Source organism: Zonotrichia albicollis, chromosome 14 (genome assembly GCF_047830755.1).
Source record: "Zonotrichia albicollis isolate bZonAlb1 chromosome 14, bZonAlb1.hap1, whole genome shotgun sequence".
NCBI classification, from domain to species: domain Eukaryota; kingdom Metazoa; phylum Chordata; class Aves; order Passeriformes; family Passerellidae; genus Zonotrichia; species Zonotrichia albicollis.
The window spans coordinates 15800848-15822302 of NC_133832.1; the positions used below are offsets into that span (position 1 = coordinate 15800848).

Sequence of the window (21455 nt, forward strand, 5' to 3'; positions counted from 1 at the left end):
ACAGACATGCCACAGAAAGGCAGAATTGAACCAAATCAAGAGGTTTGGTACAGCTCCACAGGGGTGTGAAGGAGGGATCAGAAGGGCTTCTGGGGTTGGAGCATCTTCTGAAGGGAACTGTTCAGGATGGAGATGTGGTGATGTCTCCAAGCCACCTGCACTGGCCTGTCCCCAAGGCACAGCCCTGGGCAAACACATTTCTTTTCCTCTAGAACATGGGCCATTCACCTTCTAGCAAAAAGCAAATGTGTTTCTCTGCAGTGCCACCCCATCCTAACCAGGAGCAGATCTCTGGTACCTCCCATCCTGCTTGAAAGGGCCCTCATGAGCATGAGGACAAACCTATTTGGGAAAAACTCCTCAGGGATTTAAAGCCTTTCTGCAGCTTCAGATTCTGAGCTGCAGGATCTTGCAGTACCTCTTGCTTCCCTTAAATGAAATTACCAGCTCTCTGCCCAGAGAAAGAACAAAATATGCTGGAAATGCAGGATAACAACCCCACAGCTCAAAAACATGAAACCACTTCATTGCACTTAAAAGATTTTGGGGATGAATGGTACATTTTAACCAAAAATGCTGGGTTTGTGGATTAGACAAAGGCTTAGCCCAAAACGTAAGGGAGCCATTGATAATTATTTGCTGTAAAATGAATCAGAGCTTTCCAAAATGCTCTCCCTGCAGAGAACTCTGTGTGACAGCGAGAGGGACAATGAGCTGGGGGCTCACCCAGCCCTGCTCAGCTCCCTGCACAAGGGTGAAGCTGCTTTGTGTGAACAAACCTCCTCCTCCCCCTGCTTTTCATACATCCTTCAGGTGCATCCTGTCAGATATTCTCAATGTTGAGCGCTTGAGAGCCGCTGATCATCTGCATTTGGCCCCCTGCCCACAGGATACCAGGCTGCAGGAGAAGAGACCTTTATCTGGAGGTCTTAGATAAAGTCTCACAGTTATTAAAAAAGTTATTTTAAAAGTTCCTTTGTGTCTTCTGCCTTTGAAAGCAGAACGTTGCCAAGTGTGAAAGGCACGTTGGGGACGAGCCAGAGAAACAGAAATGCTAAACAAAAACATGTTCAATTTGAAAGAAGAATGGAGAGATTGATCCACGTGTGTTGAAGGATGAAGACTGAGGTTTGTCAATCTCTCAGTTTTTCATGGCCAGGAATGTTGTGATCTTCTGCAAAAGTTCTCCAAAAAGCCAAGGAGAAGAGGAAGGACTCAGCTTGGTAACAAAGCCCTCGCTTGGGTCTGACATCCACTGATCTATCCCTCCCCAGCAGCACAGCTGGAAACAAACGCCTAAAAATAGGGCTCAGGGATGGCTGGATATGCTGCTGCAGACACAGAAATAGGATGTCCCAAGCAGGATATCCTGATAAAACAGCCCCTTCACTTTGGGATTAACCTCTGCCCTCTGGAGAGGACAGGGCACAGTGCCAGCCTCCCTTCTGCGCTCTCTGAACGCTCCACAAACACATGAGGGCTGCTCTTCTTCCCAGGATCAGCACCAGCTGCTGGAAGAGATGCACAGGAAGAAAACTGGGAATGACAAACAGCTCTTGCATCTCCCAAATCCTCTGAGATATGAACCATGGGGATTTAGGGTGCCCAGAGAAGCTGGGGCTGCCCCATCCCTGGAAGTGTCCAAGGCTGGACAGGCTTGAAACATCCTGGGATAGTGGGAGGTGTCCCTGCCCATGGCAGGGGTGTTGGAATCAGAGGGTCTTTAAGGTCCCCAATCCAAATCACTCTCAGATTCTGTGACTTCTGGGCACAAGGAGACCTGGCAGCTGAGTGGGTGCCACAGCTCTGGTGCACTCCTGACCCCAACCCCTGAGCTGCTAACAAGTTTATAAGATCTTCCTCCTTTCATTTCTCTTCCACAGTTCTGTTCACATTAATTTTGTGAGGTTACAGAACCATTTACAAAAAATAGGGTAGGAATATTTCTATTTTTATGTTACCTCCAGGAAGGGAAAGTTGCCAACAGCCAAATTATCTGTACAAGCCCTGGGCCGCGAGCTGTGACTCTGGATATCAAGTAAAACTGCTCAGCTGGAAAAGAGGCAGCTCAGAAGTCACACCATGAAGTTACACCACTTCTTCAGCCCTGCTGAAAGGAAGTCATGCTCAGCAGGCAGAAAAACAGCTAAAATCTCTCTATATGTGCATATATATATAGGAAGGGAATGAAAGGAATTAAAGAATAAGGTTGGGAATGATGCATGTTATGGGTTTTTTAAACAACAGTATTTTGGGGGAAATCTCCACCTTAAACCATCACATTATGTCAGGAATAAAGCCCAAACCCTCCAGCTTTAGCCTGCAGCCTTGATAGTCTGAGGCTAACCAAGCTTCCAAGAAAATGAGGGAAAATTACTCCCTTCCAGTAACTCACACTGGCAGAGTGCTCGGTTTTCCTTCAGCGAGCACTTATTGGGAGGCTGCTCCTGTATTTTACAGCTGTTCCCGGGCAAAGTGACCGTGGAGAGGAGCAGGAGCAGCCGGAGGGAAGGGCACCATCCCCTCCCACAGCCCCTGTGCCCAGCGGGGACACAAACCCGAGGTGTCCATCCCAGGGCACTGTCACCAAACGACGTCATCGCTTTCCCAGCGGCTTTAACGTCATTAGCTGCACACATTTGGTGTGGAGAAGAGAAACAAAATACAGGATTTCCTGTTCTGCAGCCACCGGACCGGGCTGCAGATGCCGGCAAGATTCCAGCGCTCCGAAACCATGTGGAAGTGGAACGAGGAGGCGCTGGGATTGCTGAGAGAAGCAGTGGGAAATAAAAGCAGGACGCTGGCTGCTCCTGCTCCCTAGCACGGCTATGACCCCCCCGGAGCATGGGAAGCGCTGCAAGGTGAGTGGCGTTTCTGCTCTTTGCTTCAGAAGGCTGAAACTGGCGCAGTTTTAGCAACTTTATAATTTCTCTGTAGTTCTTCAAGAGATGGTTATCGGGCAGGAGCTGGTGCAACATTCTCAGCCGCTTCTGCTGTGCCCACAAATTGGTCTCCGAGGGTGGGTGAAGGGAGTCGGCGCCTGGGACTGGCTGTGGTGTGGGGGAGGACATGGGGAGAGGCTGTTTTAGCCAAAAAAACCTCAATTTTGTCCTTACTGACAGAGGCTGCCATCAGCGACCATCTCTATTTACGCATTTCCTATTAGTGCCTAGATTAAACAAACAAAATTATTGCCTACAACCCCAGAGCCAGAAAACTCCACTACTTAAACCAAGACCGCATTTTAAGCCATAAGTGGATTTATTATTATTTTTAAACTTTTTTTTTCCCAAGCCTGCTTTTCCCTCCAGCATCCCAGCGCTGAAGGGAGGCAGCTCTGCCCCCATCCCCCAGCTCGGAGGGCTCTCCCCAGCCATGCCTGCAGTTCAGCTTTAGCCTGGCTTGTCCGAGCAGCCCATGGAAAAGATGAGGGCGAGTTTGCCAATGGATCGGGAGCTGCAAATGCAGGAACACCCCGGTGGTGTGGGGCTGGGTGGGGCCCGGGCTGATTCACAGGAGCCGGGCGGTTTCCAGCCACATTCGCCTCCAGGAACGCTCCAAAAATCAGCCCCGGGTGCTCTAAGAGCTGCCTTGGCCTCCTAATTAATTGCAGTTATTTGATGTTTAATGAATGGCGGGGCTGCATCCACAGTCAGTGCTCTGGCTCCTCGGGCACTGATATTGGGCTCCCTCGTGGAATTTCAGCTGATTAAAACTCAGCTTTGCCAAAAAAAACCACTCCCTGCTCCTGCCTGTGTTTAAATCCATGCATGGATGAAATGGGAAAATAATCAAAGAACGGCAGGAATATTTTACAGAAGATTTATTAAGGCACTGAACCAAATCCCAGACAGAGCCCAGAGGAGCATCTGTGTCCTGACACCCCCAGCAAGGCAGGGGGAAGCTGGAGGGATGTGGGGCAAAGGGAAAACTGGAAAACAATAAAAAATGTACAACTCCACCTTCCCAGGAATTGTTGTGGTGAACAAGCCTGGCCTGACCCCCGCCCAGGGTGGAGAGCTCTGCTGCTTTCCTGCCAGTGCCCTCCAAAGCTGTGTGGGGTACCAGCAGTGCCACCCCACCCTCCCACCCGGAACAGGCGCTCCTGTGCTGCCAGGAAAAGTCAAAAATGGGGAGAAAAGCAGCAGGGAGGCTCCCCATGGAAGGGGTGCAGGATTTGGGCTGAGCTGTGTGGCAGGGGCACCGGGGGCTCTGTGATTCCTTCCATGAGCCCACACCAGGTGCCACCTCTGTCACTGGACAGCTGTGCCAGGAGCTGGGAACAGCTGCATCCCCACGCTCCCTGGCAGTTTGCCCTCTCTATTTTCTGCAGGGGCGTGAAGACAAATCCTGCCACCCCTTTGCCTGGGTTAAACAGACTGAGTGCCAAGGGCACAAGTCCCTGATGGGTTTTTGGGCAGGTGAGGGGCACAGGGATCCTGCAGGGACCAAGGAGCTGTTTCCCAGTATTCCCTCAGCACATATGCCCACTCTCCCCTGCCTTTCCCAGCTCAGTGGAGCAATCACAAACCTCTGGCACAGTCAGCAACTGAGAGGTGCCCTCACTCAGCAGCCCCAGTTCCACTGGAAAAACAAGGAAAAGCAGGAAGGCAGTTTGGGAAAGGCTCAGTTTGGAAAGCAGGGTGGGAGCACTGACCCTGCTGACATCAGAGGTGAGGCTGGGGGCAGCCAGCCGAGAGGCCAGGGCTGTTTTTTAGATATTTATCTGCACATAAAAATAAAAAATATCTAAAGTTATGATTTCCTCCTGATCCTGAAAACATGGTAACCCCCCCAAAGAGCTGCCCAGGTGAGGAAGAGCAGGATGGAGGAGACTTCATCCTGTACTTTGAAGCATTGGGATGGATTCGCTCCTGGAAATCCATCCCTGTGACAAACACCAGGCTCTGGGAAACAACACTGTGGCTGCTTCTTAATTAATTAGTGCTGATGAGGGGCTGGGTGACAGTGACAGGAGGTGCTGAGGGCTCTGCCAGCCCCAGCTCCAGGCAGGGAAGGGCAGGGCAGGCTGCCCACCTCTCACGGGTTCCATTTCCAAGGGGGAAAATCCCCCTGTTTGTTCCGGATGATGCTGCAGCCCCTGGGTTTGTATCCTGCTGCTGCCAAATCCCCTCTTCCCAAAAGAATAGATTCTTTCCCATGGGATCTGCTCATGAACAGCAAAACCCATCACCTCTCCAGAGAGCAGCAGAAACACCTGAACTCCCCATGACCCGCTAATAAATCCCCTCAGCCCTGGGAGAGCTGGGATGGGTAAATGGAGGAGAAGAATTTCTACTTTAACTAGAAAGGAGTTGTATTTATCTCCCTGCATGTCCTGAGCAGTTGCTGAAGGATAATTCCTGCTGCTCCAGCACGATGCCTGCACAATGTGCTGGGAGTGCTGGAATTGAGTTAGCAGGGCCAGCAGAGCAACTGGCGTGTGTTCGGCCAGTTATTAACTTATAAATCTACCCTTAACTCTGGAGCCAGAGCTGATGGATCTGTCTGCAGCTCTCCCCTGGCCTCAGCTGCCTGGGGATGTTAATTATTGCCTTTGCTGCCGATTCACATTAGATCCCTGCATGGATCTGCAAAGACAGTGCCTAAATCCATTTCAAAACCCTATTTATTTACAGTCCAGCTGAAATTGTTTGTGGATGTAGAGCACCAATTTGACAGAGTGTGATGGGAAACTTGATAAAATAAAAGTGGTTCTGGAAAACCCTGGGAGCTGCAGAAGCTCTCTGGCAATCAAGAGATGGATGTTACAGAGCTCAGGGTATTCACTGTAATTGGGGCATCTCACGAGATCCCACAGAGCACCTCTGCAGGGAGAGGGTGGAGGATGCCTGGAATCCCTCCCTGGGAGTGGGGTCACCCTTGCCCACACACACTGACTTGCACACAACTGGCTCTTCTATCCTAAAGCACTCTTACTCCATGGAGAGATTTTGGCTTTACAGCATCTTTTTACCCACTCCAGGACCCCTTTCCCTGCTGTGACCGCCCCATGAGTGAAGAGACCCAGCCAGGATGGAGAGCAACGTGTCCTCCAGGAACTGTTCTGACCCCCAGATGTCCTTCCAGTCCACCCTCTACGCCACCACCTACACCCTCATCTTCATCCCGGGGCTCCTGGCCAACAGTGCTGCCCTGTGGGTCCTGTGCCGGTTCCTCAGCAGGAAGAGCAAAGCCGTCATCTTCATGATCAACCTGGCCGTGGCTGACCTGGCCCACGTCCTCTCGCTGCCCCTGCGCACCTACTACTACATCAACCACACCTGGCCCTTCGGGAGCTTCCTGTGCCAGGTGTGCTTCTACCTGAAGTACCTCAACATGTACGCCAGCATCTGCTTCCTCAGCTGCATCAGCATCCAGCGGTACCTGTTCCTGCTGCACCCCTTCCGAGCCAAGGGCTGGAAGCGCCGCTACGACGTGGCCATCAGCGCCCTGGTCTGGCTCTTGGTGGGGGCTGCCTGCCTGCCCCTCATCATCGTCAGGAGCCCAGCCCTGTCCAACTCCATCAACAGCTGCTTCTCGGACCTGGGCGTGAAGCAGCTCAGCCCCGGGGCCGCCATCGCGCTGGTGACGGTGGCGGAGCTGTTCGGCTTCGTCATCCCCTTCGGCACCATCGCCTGGTGCACGTGGAGGATGTGGCATTCCCTGCGGGAGGGCCCCACGGCGCTGCAGGACGCTGGAGAGAAGCGGAAGGCCCTGAGGATGGTCCTCATGTGCGCCGCCGTCTTCTTCATCTGCTTCACCCCCTACCACATCAACTTCCCCTTCTTCATGATGGTGATCGAGAACGTCATCCGGGACTGCGCCCTGCACCGGAGCACGCTGCGCTTCCACCCCATCTCCCTGTGCCTGGCCAGCCTCAACTGCTGCCTGGACCCCGTCCTCTACTACTTCATGACCTCCGAGTTCCAGGCGCAGCTGCTGCGCCACGGCTGCGTGGCCCTGAGGACGCGGCTCCCGCCCCGCCGCAGCAGCGCCTCCGGCACCGACACCGCCCACGACATCCGCGTCAGGAAGAGGAATCTCCCCCGCCTCAAGTTCTGGTCTCTTCCCAAGTTCTTTGGCCAGATAAACAGCATGGACATCCCCACTGTGCCCCCCGATGAGCTGCTGCTGGAGTCCATCTCATGAAAGCCCTGTCCATGCAGGGGCTTCTCAGAGCTGCAGGGAGGACTGCTCTGCTCTCCAAATCCGTCTGGAATTGTCCCTGTGTGACACAGGTGGAAGGACCTGATCCACGAGGACGTTGCGGTGCCAAAAGATCTGCTGGTTGTGCTGTTGCTGCTGGGGACTGTTGGCTTCCATCCCCTCAAAAGCCATTGTTGATGCCAATGGCTGGACTGCAGTGGGTTCAGGTGCCTCATTTCGGGTGTTTCAGTGCTTCTGCAGATTTGCCATTTCAGGAATCCTTCTGAACCCTGAGCTATGAGTGAGAGGCTCAGCCTTGGCACAGCTCTGGGCATTTCAGCCCTGATCCTGGGTACCTACAGCCACCCTCACCTGGAGCATCCACCACGCTCACACTGGGCTCTGGATCAGGACAGTTCATCATCTCCACATAAACTGAACCTTTTCCACTATGAAAATCCATCACTTGGGTCCAATGCAGACTAATCTGGACTGCAAGACTGTAACCAAGCAGAGTATTAACCTATGTCACATCAGTGTTATAAGAGAGGGCTCAACAAACTAGGCTCAGCTCACGCTGCTGGAAAAGGCACCCAGAGCTGAGCAAAAGGATCCACCTGGCTCCTGGGAGCTGCAGGTGCTTGGCTGATTATGGGGATCAATATCTGGAAGACAAATGATGATAGATATGCCAAAAGCAAAGAGGGAGATGTGACACCTCCCAGGACACATGAACTCAGAGCTCTGGTGTGAGCTGCAAAAACAGGGACTTGTCATTGGTGTCTCTTGTATTGTTCTTGGGAGTCTTGTGTTGTTTGTCATGTTGCTGACGTGTGTGGTTGCACATGAAGATGTTATCCAAAGTTTCAGTTTTGCTTTGACCACCGAAACCCATCCCAACCTTCAGTGGGTACTGAGAAAATTTACAAAACTGACTCCAGTATGCCCTGAAAGCTTCAAACTCTGAGGAATTAAAATGATCCCAATGTGTATTCAAGCTTCAGGAGTATTGTTTGAAGTGCCACATCTCCTCTCAGAGCAGTGACATAATTTGGGGGGGACACCCAACTCTGGGACTCAGAGAAACCTTGAAAAGTGGCCAATGCAGGGGTTCTGAGGTCTCCTCCTCCCTGAAAACCCTCAGGGAATTTTTTAAGTAAACGTAGGCAGGGAGGGATTGATAGAAAACAGCTTTTCCCATGACTGGATGCACATTTCCACCCCCTGCAGCGTTTCTGGGGAACACAGAATGGGTGCTGAGGCTGGATGGGGGAGACTAGGTGGGAGATCCAGACAAACTGGAGGAATTTGCTTTGGTACCTAAAGTGTGCCAGAGACAGGCAGAAAATTCCAGGAGCAGGCAGAAAAGCCACTGCCCTGGGGCTCATTCTGTCCCAAATCTCCTCCTCCTCTCACAAAAAACATAAATAACAAAAGGCCATGTTTTCCTTGTTTGCTTGGGGGGAAAAAAAAAAGAGCTTTCAGGGCTGGAAAATGCTGTTTCAGATGGCCCAAACCCAGCAGAGTGTGGAGGCAAAACAGGAAATCCAATAAAACCTCACCGATGCCGGGACTGGCTCAGGGCAGCTCCCGCAGACAGGACAAGCCACACCAGCAGGATCTTCACCAGCACTGTGGCTTTTCCCGGGAGTTTTGGGAATGGCACAACCCTGAGGAGCTGGGCTGGACATCCAGGTGGCCCTGAATAACCATAGACAGGTTATTTATAAGACCCCATGAGCAACAGCAAATCCTGGATTGTGGCTCCAACTTTACTGGCAGCAGCAGCTCCAGCTTTCCCAGGAGCTCCAGTTCCCACTGGGTCTTTGCCAGTTTGTTTTCAGATTGCCTTTCTGACATTTCTGCAACACAGCTTGCCCCTTCCAAACAGAGAACAGGAAAGAACAAACCCAAAACTCTCCCTAATGTCACATGGAGACTCAAGAGCAAACCCTCCCTCAAGCAGCAGAAAAATCCCTTGCAGGGTGGGACACCCTGGGTAGCAAGGATTTTGCTGGGTTTTCTGTGAATCAGTCCCTGAAGGAACATCCTTTTCCAGTACAAACTGGTGCTTCTTGCTCTTCCAGTGCCTGCCAGGCTCCTGCTTTAACAGCTGTAGGTTCATCATGGAATGGTTTGGGTTGGGAGGAACCTTAAAGCTCATCCCACCTCTGCCATGGGCAGGGACAGCTCCCACTAGCCCAGCGTGCTCCAAATCCCATCCAGCCTGGCCGTGGACACTTTTAGGGATCCAGGGGCAGTCACAGCTGCTCTGAGCAACCTGTGCCAGCACCTCCCCACTCTCACAGGGACGATTTTTTTCCCAAAATCCCATCAAAAACTACACTTACATATCCCTACAATTATGCAGTACTTGGGAGTATCCAAGCTGTTCCTTGCACAGCACTTTTTAGGGCCCCACAGGGAGGGAGAGGAGCTGCTTTTCTCCTCGCTAAAAATACCTTTATCCTCCCTCCATGACCACATGCTCCCAGTCCAGCCCCAAAGTGACTTTGCCTCTGGAAAACCACTCAGCCTCTGTGGAGCCCGCACAATGGAGCCTCCTCTGACTTTTGGCACCACTGCTGGCAAGGGGCAGCTTCTCCACCCACCCACCTCGAGCTGGAGAGGGGAAGTGCAGTCCCTGGCAAGGGAACAAACACCAACAGCTCCAACCCTCAGCACAAACCCAACACACTCAAGGAGAATTTTGCTGCTTCAAACCCAGGCGAGCCAGGGAGTGGTTCTCCAAGCCAGGGAGCTGTTTTACAGACAGCCGTGATTTCATCAGAGCCAAATCCAATTTTTGATTCGTGTTCTCAGCCAGCAACACCCTGCAAAGCCCAAGTTTGGGGTGTGGTGGGACAGCCCCATGTGACAGCCCCAGGTGTGTCCATCACCCCTGCCATGCTCTAGGGTCCTGTTCAGAGCACGGGGAGAGGGTTTGGGAATTCTGCGTGGATGCCATGGCAGCACTCAGCACTGGGAGGGCGCTCAGCATTCCAGGGAGCAGCCAAAGCCTCATCCCAGCACAGCCAGCACATCCTTTATCCTTCCCGGCAGGCTCTGCCACGCCATCGCCCGGCCCTGCTCCTCTTGCAGGGAATTTTTGGTTTTTCAAGAGAATTCCCTGCTGCAGGCACACAGGGCAGGGAAACCCAGCAGTTTTAGCCCTCGGCCTGGTGTCAGCAGCACGGCTGCATCCCTGGCTCCACGTGAGCCCTGCTGATGCTGGGAGCTGCATCCATGGAGCTGTGCCTGTTCCCCCTTTCCAGACATGCTCCTTTCCCCTGGGACAGCCCCAGCCGTGTGCAGAGCAGGCAGACAACCTCTTCCCAGGGATTATTGCTATTAAAGACAGGCAGTGCAGATCAGAAAGACCTCAGCTGGTTCTCTCTGAGGAGCTCCTGCAAGGTCGTGAAGCACAAGCTGAGATGAACTGAGAACTTCCAATTCTTGTAAGATACAAATGTAAGCAAAGGAAAAACTATATAATCAATACAAGAGGAAAATACAATTTAAAATTTTTACTTTATGCTGTAAAATAATTACTTTGTGATTTGATGCCCAGCTCCAAGACCTCCTGATTTTTGTTGGCCTCAGCTGCAGCAGGATTGGAAGGTCCAGCCAGGGTTTTCCCTGGGGACAGCAGAACTCAGAGCCTGGCACTTGCCTGCTGGGAAAGGCACCCTCAATTCCACCCCACAGCCCAGGAAGGCTCCTGGAGTGATGGGAAATGGGATGGATGCTGGTGGCAATGCACACAGCATGGCACCAGCAAAACAGGATTTGGGGTGCCCTGCAAGGTGGTTTTGAAATAAAACCTCCCTCAGTGTTTGTTGTTTTGAGACAAAACCTCCCTCAGTACCCTACATCCACTGCCTGCCCCAAGCTCAGGCTCTGCCTTCCATAACCAGGCTGACACTGGAAATGGCAGAGAACACCACAAACACCTGTGAAGCAGAGAATCCATCACCTGCTGCAGTGGGAAAAACAAAGGAGCCCATCCCCAAGCCCAGGTGCTGCTCAGCCACAAGGGATTGGTGATTCCTGGGACTGGCCTCAATTTTATTGTCCATTAAAGTCACCTCCAAACCATCCCCTCAATCCTTGCGGGAGGCAGGAGTGCCAGGGTCACACAGGGGAATGCTGGTGGGGAGCCTGGGGACCCCAGGTGTCACATCACACAGTTTGGGGGAGAGGGAGAGGAAATGAATGAGGGCACGGCAGAGGTGGGAGGTGCTGGGAAGGTTTCACATCCCAGATCCTGCTGAAATTAGGGAAACATCCCAGGACTGATGTGAGTGAGGCAGCATCCTCCTCTGAGGGCTCAGTGAGACCCCAGCATCACAGAACCTCCCTTCAGCACTAAACCCCAACCCTAGTGCTGCCAGCCCAAAACCACCAGTCCAAAACCAGCCCTGCACCACAGGCACAGCTCTGCAGAGAACATCCCTCAGTGCTGAAAGCTCTGCCTCCCACATTAATTAAAACACATCAAGCCATCAGCAGCTTCAGAATAAAGTTGGAAGCTTTAACCAGCAGGAGCATCAGCTGCTGGAACAGGCGCACAGCTGCATTTTTGGGAGATGGGTCTACAGAGCCTTGGAGAGGGTGTTTGTCACCACAGGGTGACAAACAGTGTGCCCTGCGAGGCTGTAAAAACCATTAATGTCCTGTAAACCACCATAAAAAGGAGTGTAGAGAGCTACAAACCCTAAGCTGGAATTGTGATATGAGTAAAACAACGACGCTTTAAATGAGCAGGTGTAATATTATATATATATATGCATGTATGCTTTTCTCCTGGGAAGATGTGTAAGAAAAATGAATAAATGCAAATTAAAAAGTCGCAAATTTCTGCAGAACTTCTCAGGAAACAATTTGCAAAGTCACTTTTTCAAATTAACCAACCGAATCATTGCTCCCTTAGCAAGAATTCTCGCTGATGTTCTTTGGGCTGGAGTCCTCCGCTGGATCAGCAGGGAAGTGCCGCTGCTCAAACTCACAGCGCAGCCAGCTCTGCCCTCTGCCGATGGCCGGGGACAGCGGTGGCACGGGAATGTGGCCGGAGGTGACACCGCTTCGTGGCACGTTTGGGAAAGAAGAGCCCTGGGCTCTCACACTGTTTGTCCATCTTAATAATGACCGCCGAGATCTCGCTGCTTTTGGGGAGCCCAAATGCCCCCAGGATCAGCTTCGGGGGGACCCTAAATCCCCCCCAAATCCCTGGGAGCAGGGACTGCAGCACAGCGGTGCAAAAACCAGGTGAGAGGGAAGGAGCCTTGCCCTGGGGAAGGAAAATTATGGATGAATCCTTATTCCCTCAGCCTCAGCTCCATGCCTGTCCCAGTGGGGCTTTGCCAGCAGGTTTCTGTCCCCAGGAGCTGGGTTAGGGCTCCTACCCCATCCCTGGCAGCGGGTCCTTGTCACCAGGAGCTGAGTTAGGGCTCTGACCCCTGGCAGCGGGTCCCTGGTTATCTGTTATCTGAGCTGGGGCTCCTGACCCCACCCTTGGCAGCAGGACCCTGTCCCCAGGAGCTGGGTTAGGGCTCTGACCCATCCCTGGCAGCGGGTCCCTGTCCCCCAGAGCTGGGTTGGGGCTCTGACCCCACCCCGGCAGCAGGAACAGCCGCTGGGGTGACACCAACCTCGCAGCGACAGCTCCCAAAGCACCCCGAGAGCATCAGCACCCTCGCAAACCCCTGTGGAAAGCACTGGAGGAGAGGACAGCAGCAGAAGGACAGGAGAGGACCGCGGGCGATGCCCGGAGCCCCCGGGGCAGGCACAGCCCGGAGCGGGGCCCCGCTGTGGCCGCGCCGCTCCCCAGGGCGCAGCCGCTCCTCGCCAGTTGCGCTTTTGCTTTGCGCTGTGAGGGAGGGACCGGCCGTGGGGACCTCGGCAGCCCCGCGGGGACACGCCGGGACAGCCTCCGGGACAGCCAAGGTAGGGCTGGGATTCCTCTGTCCTGGTTTTCTTCGGGTCACGCTGGGGGGGACCAGTTGGGCTTTTTTTGGTTGTTGTGCTGGAGATTTGGTGAGGCTGTGCCGGGATGGCACAGCCCAGGGACAGCCAGGAGGGTCCTGTCTTCACCACAGAGCTGGTGTAAGTCCCAGAAAAAATAGGTAGAAGGGAGGAGATGCAAAGCCCAGCTATGTTCATTTATTGAAGAGATAATCTTCATTTATTGAAGAGCTCCTGTGTGTGCCCGTGGGATGCTCTGAGCATCCGAGTGAGAGCAGGGGGGTGGCTGAAGCTAAAGCACCCAGCCTTGGAGTTTCAAGCTGTGTTTTCTGCTGTCACTGAGTGAGCAGCTGAACTTAAGGATTAACCCCAACTCCAGCGATTCTCAGCCTCTGCAAACCCAGCAACCCCTGGGATGGGACTGGTCTGTAAGGGGCCCTTGAGGCCACGCAGCCCCATTCCCCCTGCACAGGGATAACTGACCCAATTCCCACAATTTCCTTGGGGTTGTCTCTCTCTCTTTGTCTCGAGAGTTTTCCCAAGTGCTCTGTTCCTCACAATTGGTTCCACACTGATTTTCCATGGGCCAGTTTCCATTTGACTGCAAGAACCAGGGAGGAAGAGGACCGGGTTATCACAGCACAGGGACATGGCTGTGCATCCCTGGGGCCCGTGTGCTGATGGTTTGGGGGGATAATTCACAACTTTGGTGCCAGAAACATCTCTCAGGGATATCAGAGTGTGCCAGGAAAGCACAAGGAGGGTGGGGGATTAGGCTGACACACAGCTCTGCCGCTCCCGGTTATTTTCCCTTCTTAACCAGGATAAATATTAACAAAGGAGGACAAGAGCTTTTGCAAAGGATTAAAAGGCAAAAGCAGAGTATTTCACATGGCATTAAACCAGAGCATTTATTTTTTCTCTTCATATTCTTGGAATTTAGCTAGCACAGCAAGGGAGAATATTGCTCTGATGGAGAAAGAGATAAATCCCAAATATCTATCAGGAAACTACTTCAAGGCAGAGAAGGCCTCCTGTCATTTGTTAAAAGAACAAAAACCCCAACCCCATACAACATTCAGTTTCTGGTTTCAGCATTTCTATTTTCAGTTCATGCCTTGTAAATTCTGCTTCCTGCCAAGGCAGGCCAGAGAACAAAGCGGGTGCTGGGAGAAGCCCAGGCCACCCCTGGGCCAGCTCTGCCCTCCCCACAGAGCCCCTTTGGAGGGACTCAGCCACCCTCACCCTCCTTCACTCTCACAGGAAACTGAATTTCCATTTGATGTTTCCCCTGTGCATGTTCTGCTTTTATTTTAGGTTGTGGAGGAGGAGAAGGAAAATCACAAGAGAGGTGCCAGGCACAGCCCAGCCCAGCTGCTCCAGGAGGGTAAGTGAGCAGGGGACACCAGGGTGCTGCTGCTGTGCCCCTGTCACCCCCAACACAGGTTTTCTGTGTTCTTAAACACATCCCCAACCTGAACACGAGGGGACTGAGCACCCCCAGCTCACCTGGGCCAGCAGCAAGGGCAGGGCTTGGGGGAGGATCCATCCAGGCTGATCCATCCAGGCTGATCCATCATCACCTGGCTCTGGGCAGGAGCAGGAGGTGATCCCAGCTCTGAGAGGGCTCCAGGCACGAGGCAGTAGCAGGGAGAGCACCCACAAACCCAGCCCAGCCAGGAGCTGCTCCCAAAGCCTCTCCCCACCCAGCTGGGTTTAGGAGCTGCTGTGGGTTAGACCCTCAGGATTTGCTAACGAGGACTGGACACCCCTAAGGAGCCTCAGGTGAGGAGCCTGAGCACTGCTGAGGGTTGATGATTTCTGCTGAGGGTTGATGATTTCTGATGAGGCTCAGCTGAGGGGCAGAGCCCAGCTGTGAGCAGGGCAAGGGGCTGCTCCCCCAGCTCCTGCAGGGGCTCTCATGGAGCAGATGGACGCCCAGCTGTCCTCCAGCACATGGAAAATGCTTTCCCCAGGATGTGCCCAGCTCTAACAAACTGATTTTAGGCTGCCTGCAGCTCTTACCTGCTGCTCTGACTCATTAGGCACAAATCTTCATTCAGGGCCCTAACATGGCTGATTTGGGGGGTACCCATGGAAAAATCAGAGGGAAAAGGTGTTCAAGGGGAGAAGGAGGCTGTGCCTGTGGAGAGTCTCTCACCCACTCCCTCACAGTGAGGGGGAAGCAAGCACAGAGCATGCAAACCCAAATTTCCTCTTTCTGGAGATTTTTTTAGCATCGTGCTGGTTTTTTACACAGCACACGGGGCTGAACTCTGTGATGTTGCTGCTTGGGATTTCCAGAGCGCCGTTTCTCACATTGCTGAGTTTTTACACCCCCTCCCCAGCCCTGAGGGTGCCTCTGGGTGCTCTGGCTGAGCCCCCTCACTGCTCCCCAACTTCAGCTGGGCCCTGGGGACCCCTCGTGCCACAGGGAGAGGCAGAAAGTCCTGAAAATGCCTCCCTGCCCCAGGGCCAGGCTGGAGGGACAGGCAATGGAGTTGCAGGAAAGTTGCTGCGTGATGGGGATGGGGAAGAGCAGGAGCTGAGGGGCAGCAGGAAAAATAAGATGCGCACGTGTGGAAGGGCTGGGGGTGCACTTTTCTTCCCTTTGTGTGTCCCAAGGCCCAGAGATGGACTTAAAGTGGATTTTCCCACCTGGGAATGCAGCCAGGGGAAAAGGAGTTGGATCGAGTCTCCTTCAGTGGAGCCTCTGCCAACAGGAGAGGAGAGACAAGCTGGTTTAAATTGATAAGAAAAACAGTTAAAATAAAAATATTTTTAATTGTCACTTCTGGAGCATAACAGGATCATTTCACCAGCCATTTTACCCCACTGCTGGAGTTAGATGCTCCCTCTTTAAAAGGAAGGAAGGAAGATATCTCAGATATCTCCTTGGTGAGAGAAAATGCAAAAATAGGCATGTTTCCTTTTATGGCAGATTTTCTGCTTCCACCCAAAACTACTTCAAAGTTTCAGTATCATCACACCAGCAAGTGTTGGCCATCATTAAATGGGTGTTCACATTTTTTACCTAAGTACTGGAAAAAACTCAGCAGGTACTGCAGCAAATGTCATTTTACCTTTAAAATTAAAATTTTAAAAAATTAAATTAAAAGCATTAAAACATTTTAAATTAAGTACACATGCCTTTGGCATCTGGGTTGGTACCTGTGAACTTCTCCACTTAGACCTGCAGGATAATTCTTCATGTGAAAGCCAAAGGCAAAGCTGAGACAGTTTGGCCAGAGATCTGAATTTTCTCTAGAATTATCAGATCTGGCTGAGGTTATTTATGTCTCACACATTCAGATAACATCACTTCTTTGGCTTGCAATTTTAAATAAAATCCACCTCCAGCCTCCTTAGTACCAGCTCTGGCATTACCAACAGCCCCCGATGTGCACAATGGGTAAGGACAGGCTTAGAAAAAGCAGCTGTGAGGAAGTCAGCTTGGATCAAATGCAGGTAGCTCTGCAAAGGATGGTTTATGTCCTATTTTTAAAATATGAACCTGGTTCTGACCCTATTTTTAAAAGTTGGCCCTGGTTTGGTGAAAGCCACTGACCATGACACAGCGGTGGTGGCTGCATTGAGGGAAAGGTTTATGAGCACGTGGGTTACACCAGGAGCAGATTTCCTTCTGCACCTGCAGCTGGGGAAGGCAGGAATGTTCTGAGGGCTTTCCTGGGAAGCCAGGGGAGTGCTCCCCTCAGGAGTTTTTGGGAGGTGAGAATATCCCCAGGGAGGGAGGCAGGTCCAGCACTGACCACGTGCTGGGACACAGGAGGAACAACACCCCCAGGTGTTGTAGCAGAAAATGAACACAATTTCTATTTATTCCTTGGTGGCTCTCCAATGGGCAGGCCATGGTCCTTGCTGGGCAGCACAAGAGCTGATCACCACCAAAGCCACACAGGTTTCTGCTGGAGAGATGCTCCAGCTTTTTCCGTAACTCTTGCTCTGTTCCTCCTGTCTCCCAGCAATGCTTCAACTGTCGCAGACATCTTTTATGAAAAATCCTTTCGTTAGGATTTTCCCTCCTGAGAAGCTGAGAGGCCTCAGGAACAAAATATAAAGATTGATTATCTGCTGCTGTGGAATGCAACAGGTGGATCTGTGATTGGCCCATGTTGGATGTTTCTAATTAATGTTCAATCACAGCCCAGCTGGCTCAGACAGAGTCAGAGACAGAGCCTTTGTTATCATTCTTTCCTATTCTATTCTTAGCCAGCCCTTCCGATGAAATTCTTTCTTCTATTATTTTTGTATAGTTTTAATGTAAAATATATTATAAAATAATAAATCAAGCCTTCTGAAACATGGAGTCAGATCCTCGTCTTTTCATCCAAAAACCCCTGTGAACACGGTCACACTCCAACTGCACCTTTCTGTCTTCCAGCCACGGGGCCACATCAGCTGCTGAACTCCTGTGCTGAGAGGAGAGGCTGAAATGCCACCCAAAAGGTGACACACACACAGCTCCGGTGAGGAATTGTCCACTCGGACACAGCGATGCTTTTCCCGGCGTGGATCCCTCCTGCCCACCCCGCAGGTGACCCCAGCGAGCTCTGACCGATGAGCAGGACACTGGAATTAACTCCCCCCGTGCCAAACTGCCCGTGATGAGCCGGTGAGCGGAGATTCCAGGGCTGTGACAAAAAAAATATTTATTTTTATATTTCCTTTGGATCCCGAGCCCCCCTGGCTGCAGCACAGGCGGGATGGACCCGTGAGGATGCTGGGGCTGAGCACGGAGCCGGAGCACAACCATGAACAGCATCTCCAACTGCAGCGAGACAGACCTCAAGCCCTACTACGCCGTCACCTACACGGTGATCCTGATCCCCGGGCTCATCGGCAACACCCTGGCCTTGTGGGTCTTCTATGGCTACATGAAAGAGACTAAGAGGGCCGTGATATTCATGATCAATTTAGCCATTGCTGACTTGTCACAGGTGCTGTCCTTGCCCCTGAGGATTTTTTACTACCTGACGGGCACGTGGGAGTTCGGGGGAGGTCTCTGCATGCTCTGCTTCTACCTGAAGTACGTCAATATGTACGCCAGCATCTACTTCTTGGTGTGCATCAGCGTGAGGAGGTACCTGTTCCTCATGCACCCCTTCAAATTCAGTGACTGCAGGCGTGTCTGCGATGTCTACATCAGCATCGTGGGCTGGGTCGTGGTCTGCGTGGGCTGCCTGCCTTTCCCCCTCCTCAGGATGCAGCACCAGCAGGATAAAAACGCCTGTTTTGTGGATCTTCCCATCAAGAAACTCGACCTGCCCACCTCCATCACGCTGATGACCATAGGGGAGTTGGTGGGGTTTGTGACCCCCCTGCTCATCATCCTGTACTGCTCCTGGAAGACAATCCTGTCACTAAAAGAGAGGCACTCTGCTTCCCGGGACCTGGGCGAGAAGAAGAAGGCTTTAAAGATGATCCTCACCTGCGCCCTGGTGTTCCTGATCTGCTTTGGACCTTACCACATCAGCTTCCCCCTGGATTTCTTTGTGAAAACGGGGCAGATCCAGGAGGGCTGCGTGCCCATCTCGGTGTTCCACGCCGTGGCTTTGTGCCTCGCCAGCCTCAACTCCTGCGTGGATCCCATTATCTACTACTTCACCACGGACGAGTTCAGGAGACGCCTCTCCAGGCAGGACCTGCAGGACAGCATCCATCTCCAGCACCTCAGCCACGGCAGGAGGCACTCCAGGGATGTGCTTGGGGAGGACACCACGGAATACTGATTCCCAGCACTCCCAATGTTCATTACAGTTTGGCCTTTGCCACAGTTTTTTCCCTCAGGACACTGAGAACAACAACTAAAACTTCTGCTTTCAGTGAGGGTTGGAATAAACAAACAACTCCCACCCTCAAAAATACCCAAACCTGACCAAAAAGGTGTTGATTTAATACTTCAGGTGCACATTTGCACTGAATAGAAATAGGAGCATTTCCATTCCTCAGCAGGGCAGCAGGAGGTCACGGACCCATGGGAGAGGTGACCCATGTCCCTCTGTCACCCATGGCATCACCCAGCCACGTCCTGGTCAGCAAGAAACAGCAAAGATTCTTGCCGTGCAGAAAGAATTTGATCCTAAAAATCACTGGATGCCACAATATTCCCTGTTTCTGAAGCACAAGACAATTCAGCAGAGACTGATTCTCCATGGAGTGCCCAGAGCCTGCTCCAGCCGTGCTGAGCATGGGGTGAGCAGAAGAAGGTGGCCCCAAAGGATTTCCCATTTAAATAATTAATGAAGCCTCATTTGGGGGCGTAGCAAATGCCATCACCCCAAATCACACAGCCAGGGAAGTTCCACACATTATTTTTCTGCCATCAGTTCCCACTTCTGGGTGCAAAGACAAGGCTTAGAGCCAGGCCTTGGGTTTTGAACCATGGGGTTGTGCTTGGGGGGTATTTATTCAAGCCATGTGTCCATCAAGCCATTCAAGGTCCTCTTTTCACCAAAAATGGGGCAAATTATTTTCCTTTCACTGATAACTGACCCACAGTCATCACATCCACTCCCCATTAACTGCAGCAGGATTCCAACAGAGGATCCAAACCTTTCCAAAGTTTCCTGTAATGGGAACTCCCTGGAATCAAAGTCGAAGGTGCCATGAGAGATTTTTAATCAGGGCTCAAAAGTGGATGTTGTTTTAATATTTGCTTTAAATTCAAACCAAAGAGACTTCAGGCTTCATTTGCACCTTCTTGTAAAACGTTATTTTTCTATGACAGTATCATTTTTTATTTATGCAAATGTTGGTTTATAATTTATATAAGGGAAAGACACATTGTAAGAAAATGATGTGAAGCCCAGAAAGTGTCAGAACACAAGAAGTTTGTTTTCTTTTCAAAAACTTTTTCATATAATAAAAGAAAACTCCACCACCTCTTCCCTACAGGAATCTAAGCCAGTGCCTGATGGCTGAGCAAGCACTGATAATTCATGGAAGCCACATTCACAGTGCCAAAAAAAATATTTATTTTTATATTTCCTGTGGTATATAATAAAATAATAATTTCTAAAAATGTTTTTTAAATGTAATTACTGGTTCCTTCTCCCCTCTGCATCACCATCACACATGAACATGTGGCAGCACCTGGATTTGATGCCTCTTGAGCACCTGCAGAACATTTTAGATGGTCCTCTGAAACGATTTGACTCTTCTTGTTGCACTGGGGAGGAAAGGAAAGGGCCAGGTTTCCCAGGATAATGGGAATTCCTCCAGCTGCAGGAATCCAGCCCATCCCTGTCCCTTCTGGCCACCATGGGAGGGGACCAGGGTGGCCCTGTCCAACCCCCCCAGAGTCACTTTTAGCCCCTGAGGGGAAAAGGTTGTTACATAAAGTGCTGTCAGAAGTTCAGAAATGGTTCAGAGACAGAAACCTCAAGCAGCTGAAGTTTCCCACCCAGAAAATCCTGTGGGTGCAGCAGCACCTTCCCCCTGCCCTTTATTCAAATGTGTCAATGATCTCTTTTTACAGGAAGTGCAGTGGTCGGGGTTGGGGACAGGAGATGAATTCAGGGGACACCTCCTGCCCTCCCCAGGGCACCTCTGCTCCAGGTGGGGCCACACGGAGCTCTCACAGCCCCTGGGGATGCTGCCACCAACAGCTGCAGGATGAAGATGTTCCTTAGATAAGCAGCAGGTGGATTTTCATGCCGTGGGTATTTTTGCCATGCTCTGTATTTTTAGTGTCTCAGGATCCACGAGCTGGACTCAATGATCCTTAGGAGTCCCTTCCAACTCAGAATATTCTAAAATAATCTGAATAAGCTCCAGCACTGGAATAAAAATCTGAATGAGAATTTGTACTGGTTTAGGGCAAATTTGTTAAAGAATCTGCAAAGGAGGGCCCCTCCAGAAAGCAAAACCCACACGGCCCCTCCCCCCAGCCGGTTTGGGAAAAAATTCCTCGGAGAGAGGTGGAAAGAACCTGTTTATTTGACTGGCCCCGCACCCCCCAGCACACAAAATGAACAATACCCGATGACACCGCTCTGAGAAAGATGACAAAATCAGAAAGTCTCTTTCGGGGGGTGGTTGCTCTGTTCTCAGTCCCTCCGGCGCTGGGCCAGCCGCTGCAGCCGAACCCTTGGTGTTCCCGGGTCCCCGTCCGGAGCAGGTTCGAGATGGTCACAGGAACAGGAGAGGAGAAACAGTCCAGGAAGCAATGGGACTGTTTAGCTAGAACTAGCTAATAAGCAGAGGCAGAAAGCAGAGCAGAAGCAAGAGCAGAAAAAGAGAGCAAGCAAAAGCAGCAAGCAAAAGCAGCAAGCCCAAAGCTGGAAGTAAAAAAAAAAAACAGCTCTGTGTACTGCTTGTCT

General features: G+C 51.7%; 2 protein-coding genes across 3 annotated transcripts; both read left to right on the forward strand.

Annotated features, from left to right (window-relative positions):
• Window positions 1-2269: 2269 nt before the first annotated feature.
• LOC102060629 (putative P2Y purinoceptor 10) lies at window positions 2270-11932 on the forward strand. The gene is made up of 2 exons (XM_005488249.4): window positions 2270-2861; window positions 5987-11932. The coding sequence occupies exon 2, from the start codon at window positions 6037-6039 to the stop codon at window positions 7150-7152; it is 1116 nt and encodes a 371-aa protein (XP_005488306.1). The 5' UTR covers window positions 2270-2861; window positions 5987-6036; the 3' UTR covers window positions 7153-11932.
• Window positions 11933-12969: 1037 nt separating this feature from the next.
• On the forward strand, window positions 12970-20159 carry GPR174 (G protein-coupled receptor 174). 2 transcript variants are annotated; one of them, XM_074551611.1, is made up of 3 exons: window positions 12970-13095; window positions 14431-14500; window positions 17516-20159. In XM_074551611.1, the coding sequence occupies exon 3, from the start codon at window positions 17886-17888 to the stop codon at window positions 18861-18863; it is 978 nt and encodes a 325-aa protein (XP_074407712.1). In that variant the 5' UTR covers window positions 12970-13095; window positions 14431-14500; window positions 17516-17885; the 3' UTR covers window positions 18864-20159. The 2 variants fall into 2 exon arrangements, with proteins under 2 accessions (XP_074407712.1, XP_005488307.2); XM_005488250.4 differs by lacking the exon at window positions 12970-13095 and having other exon boundaries at window positions 13482-14500.
• Window positions 20160-21455: the final 1296 nt, after the last annotated feature.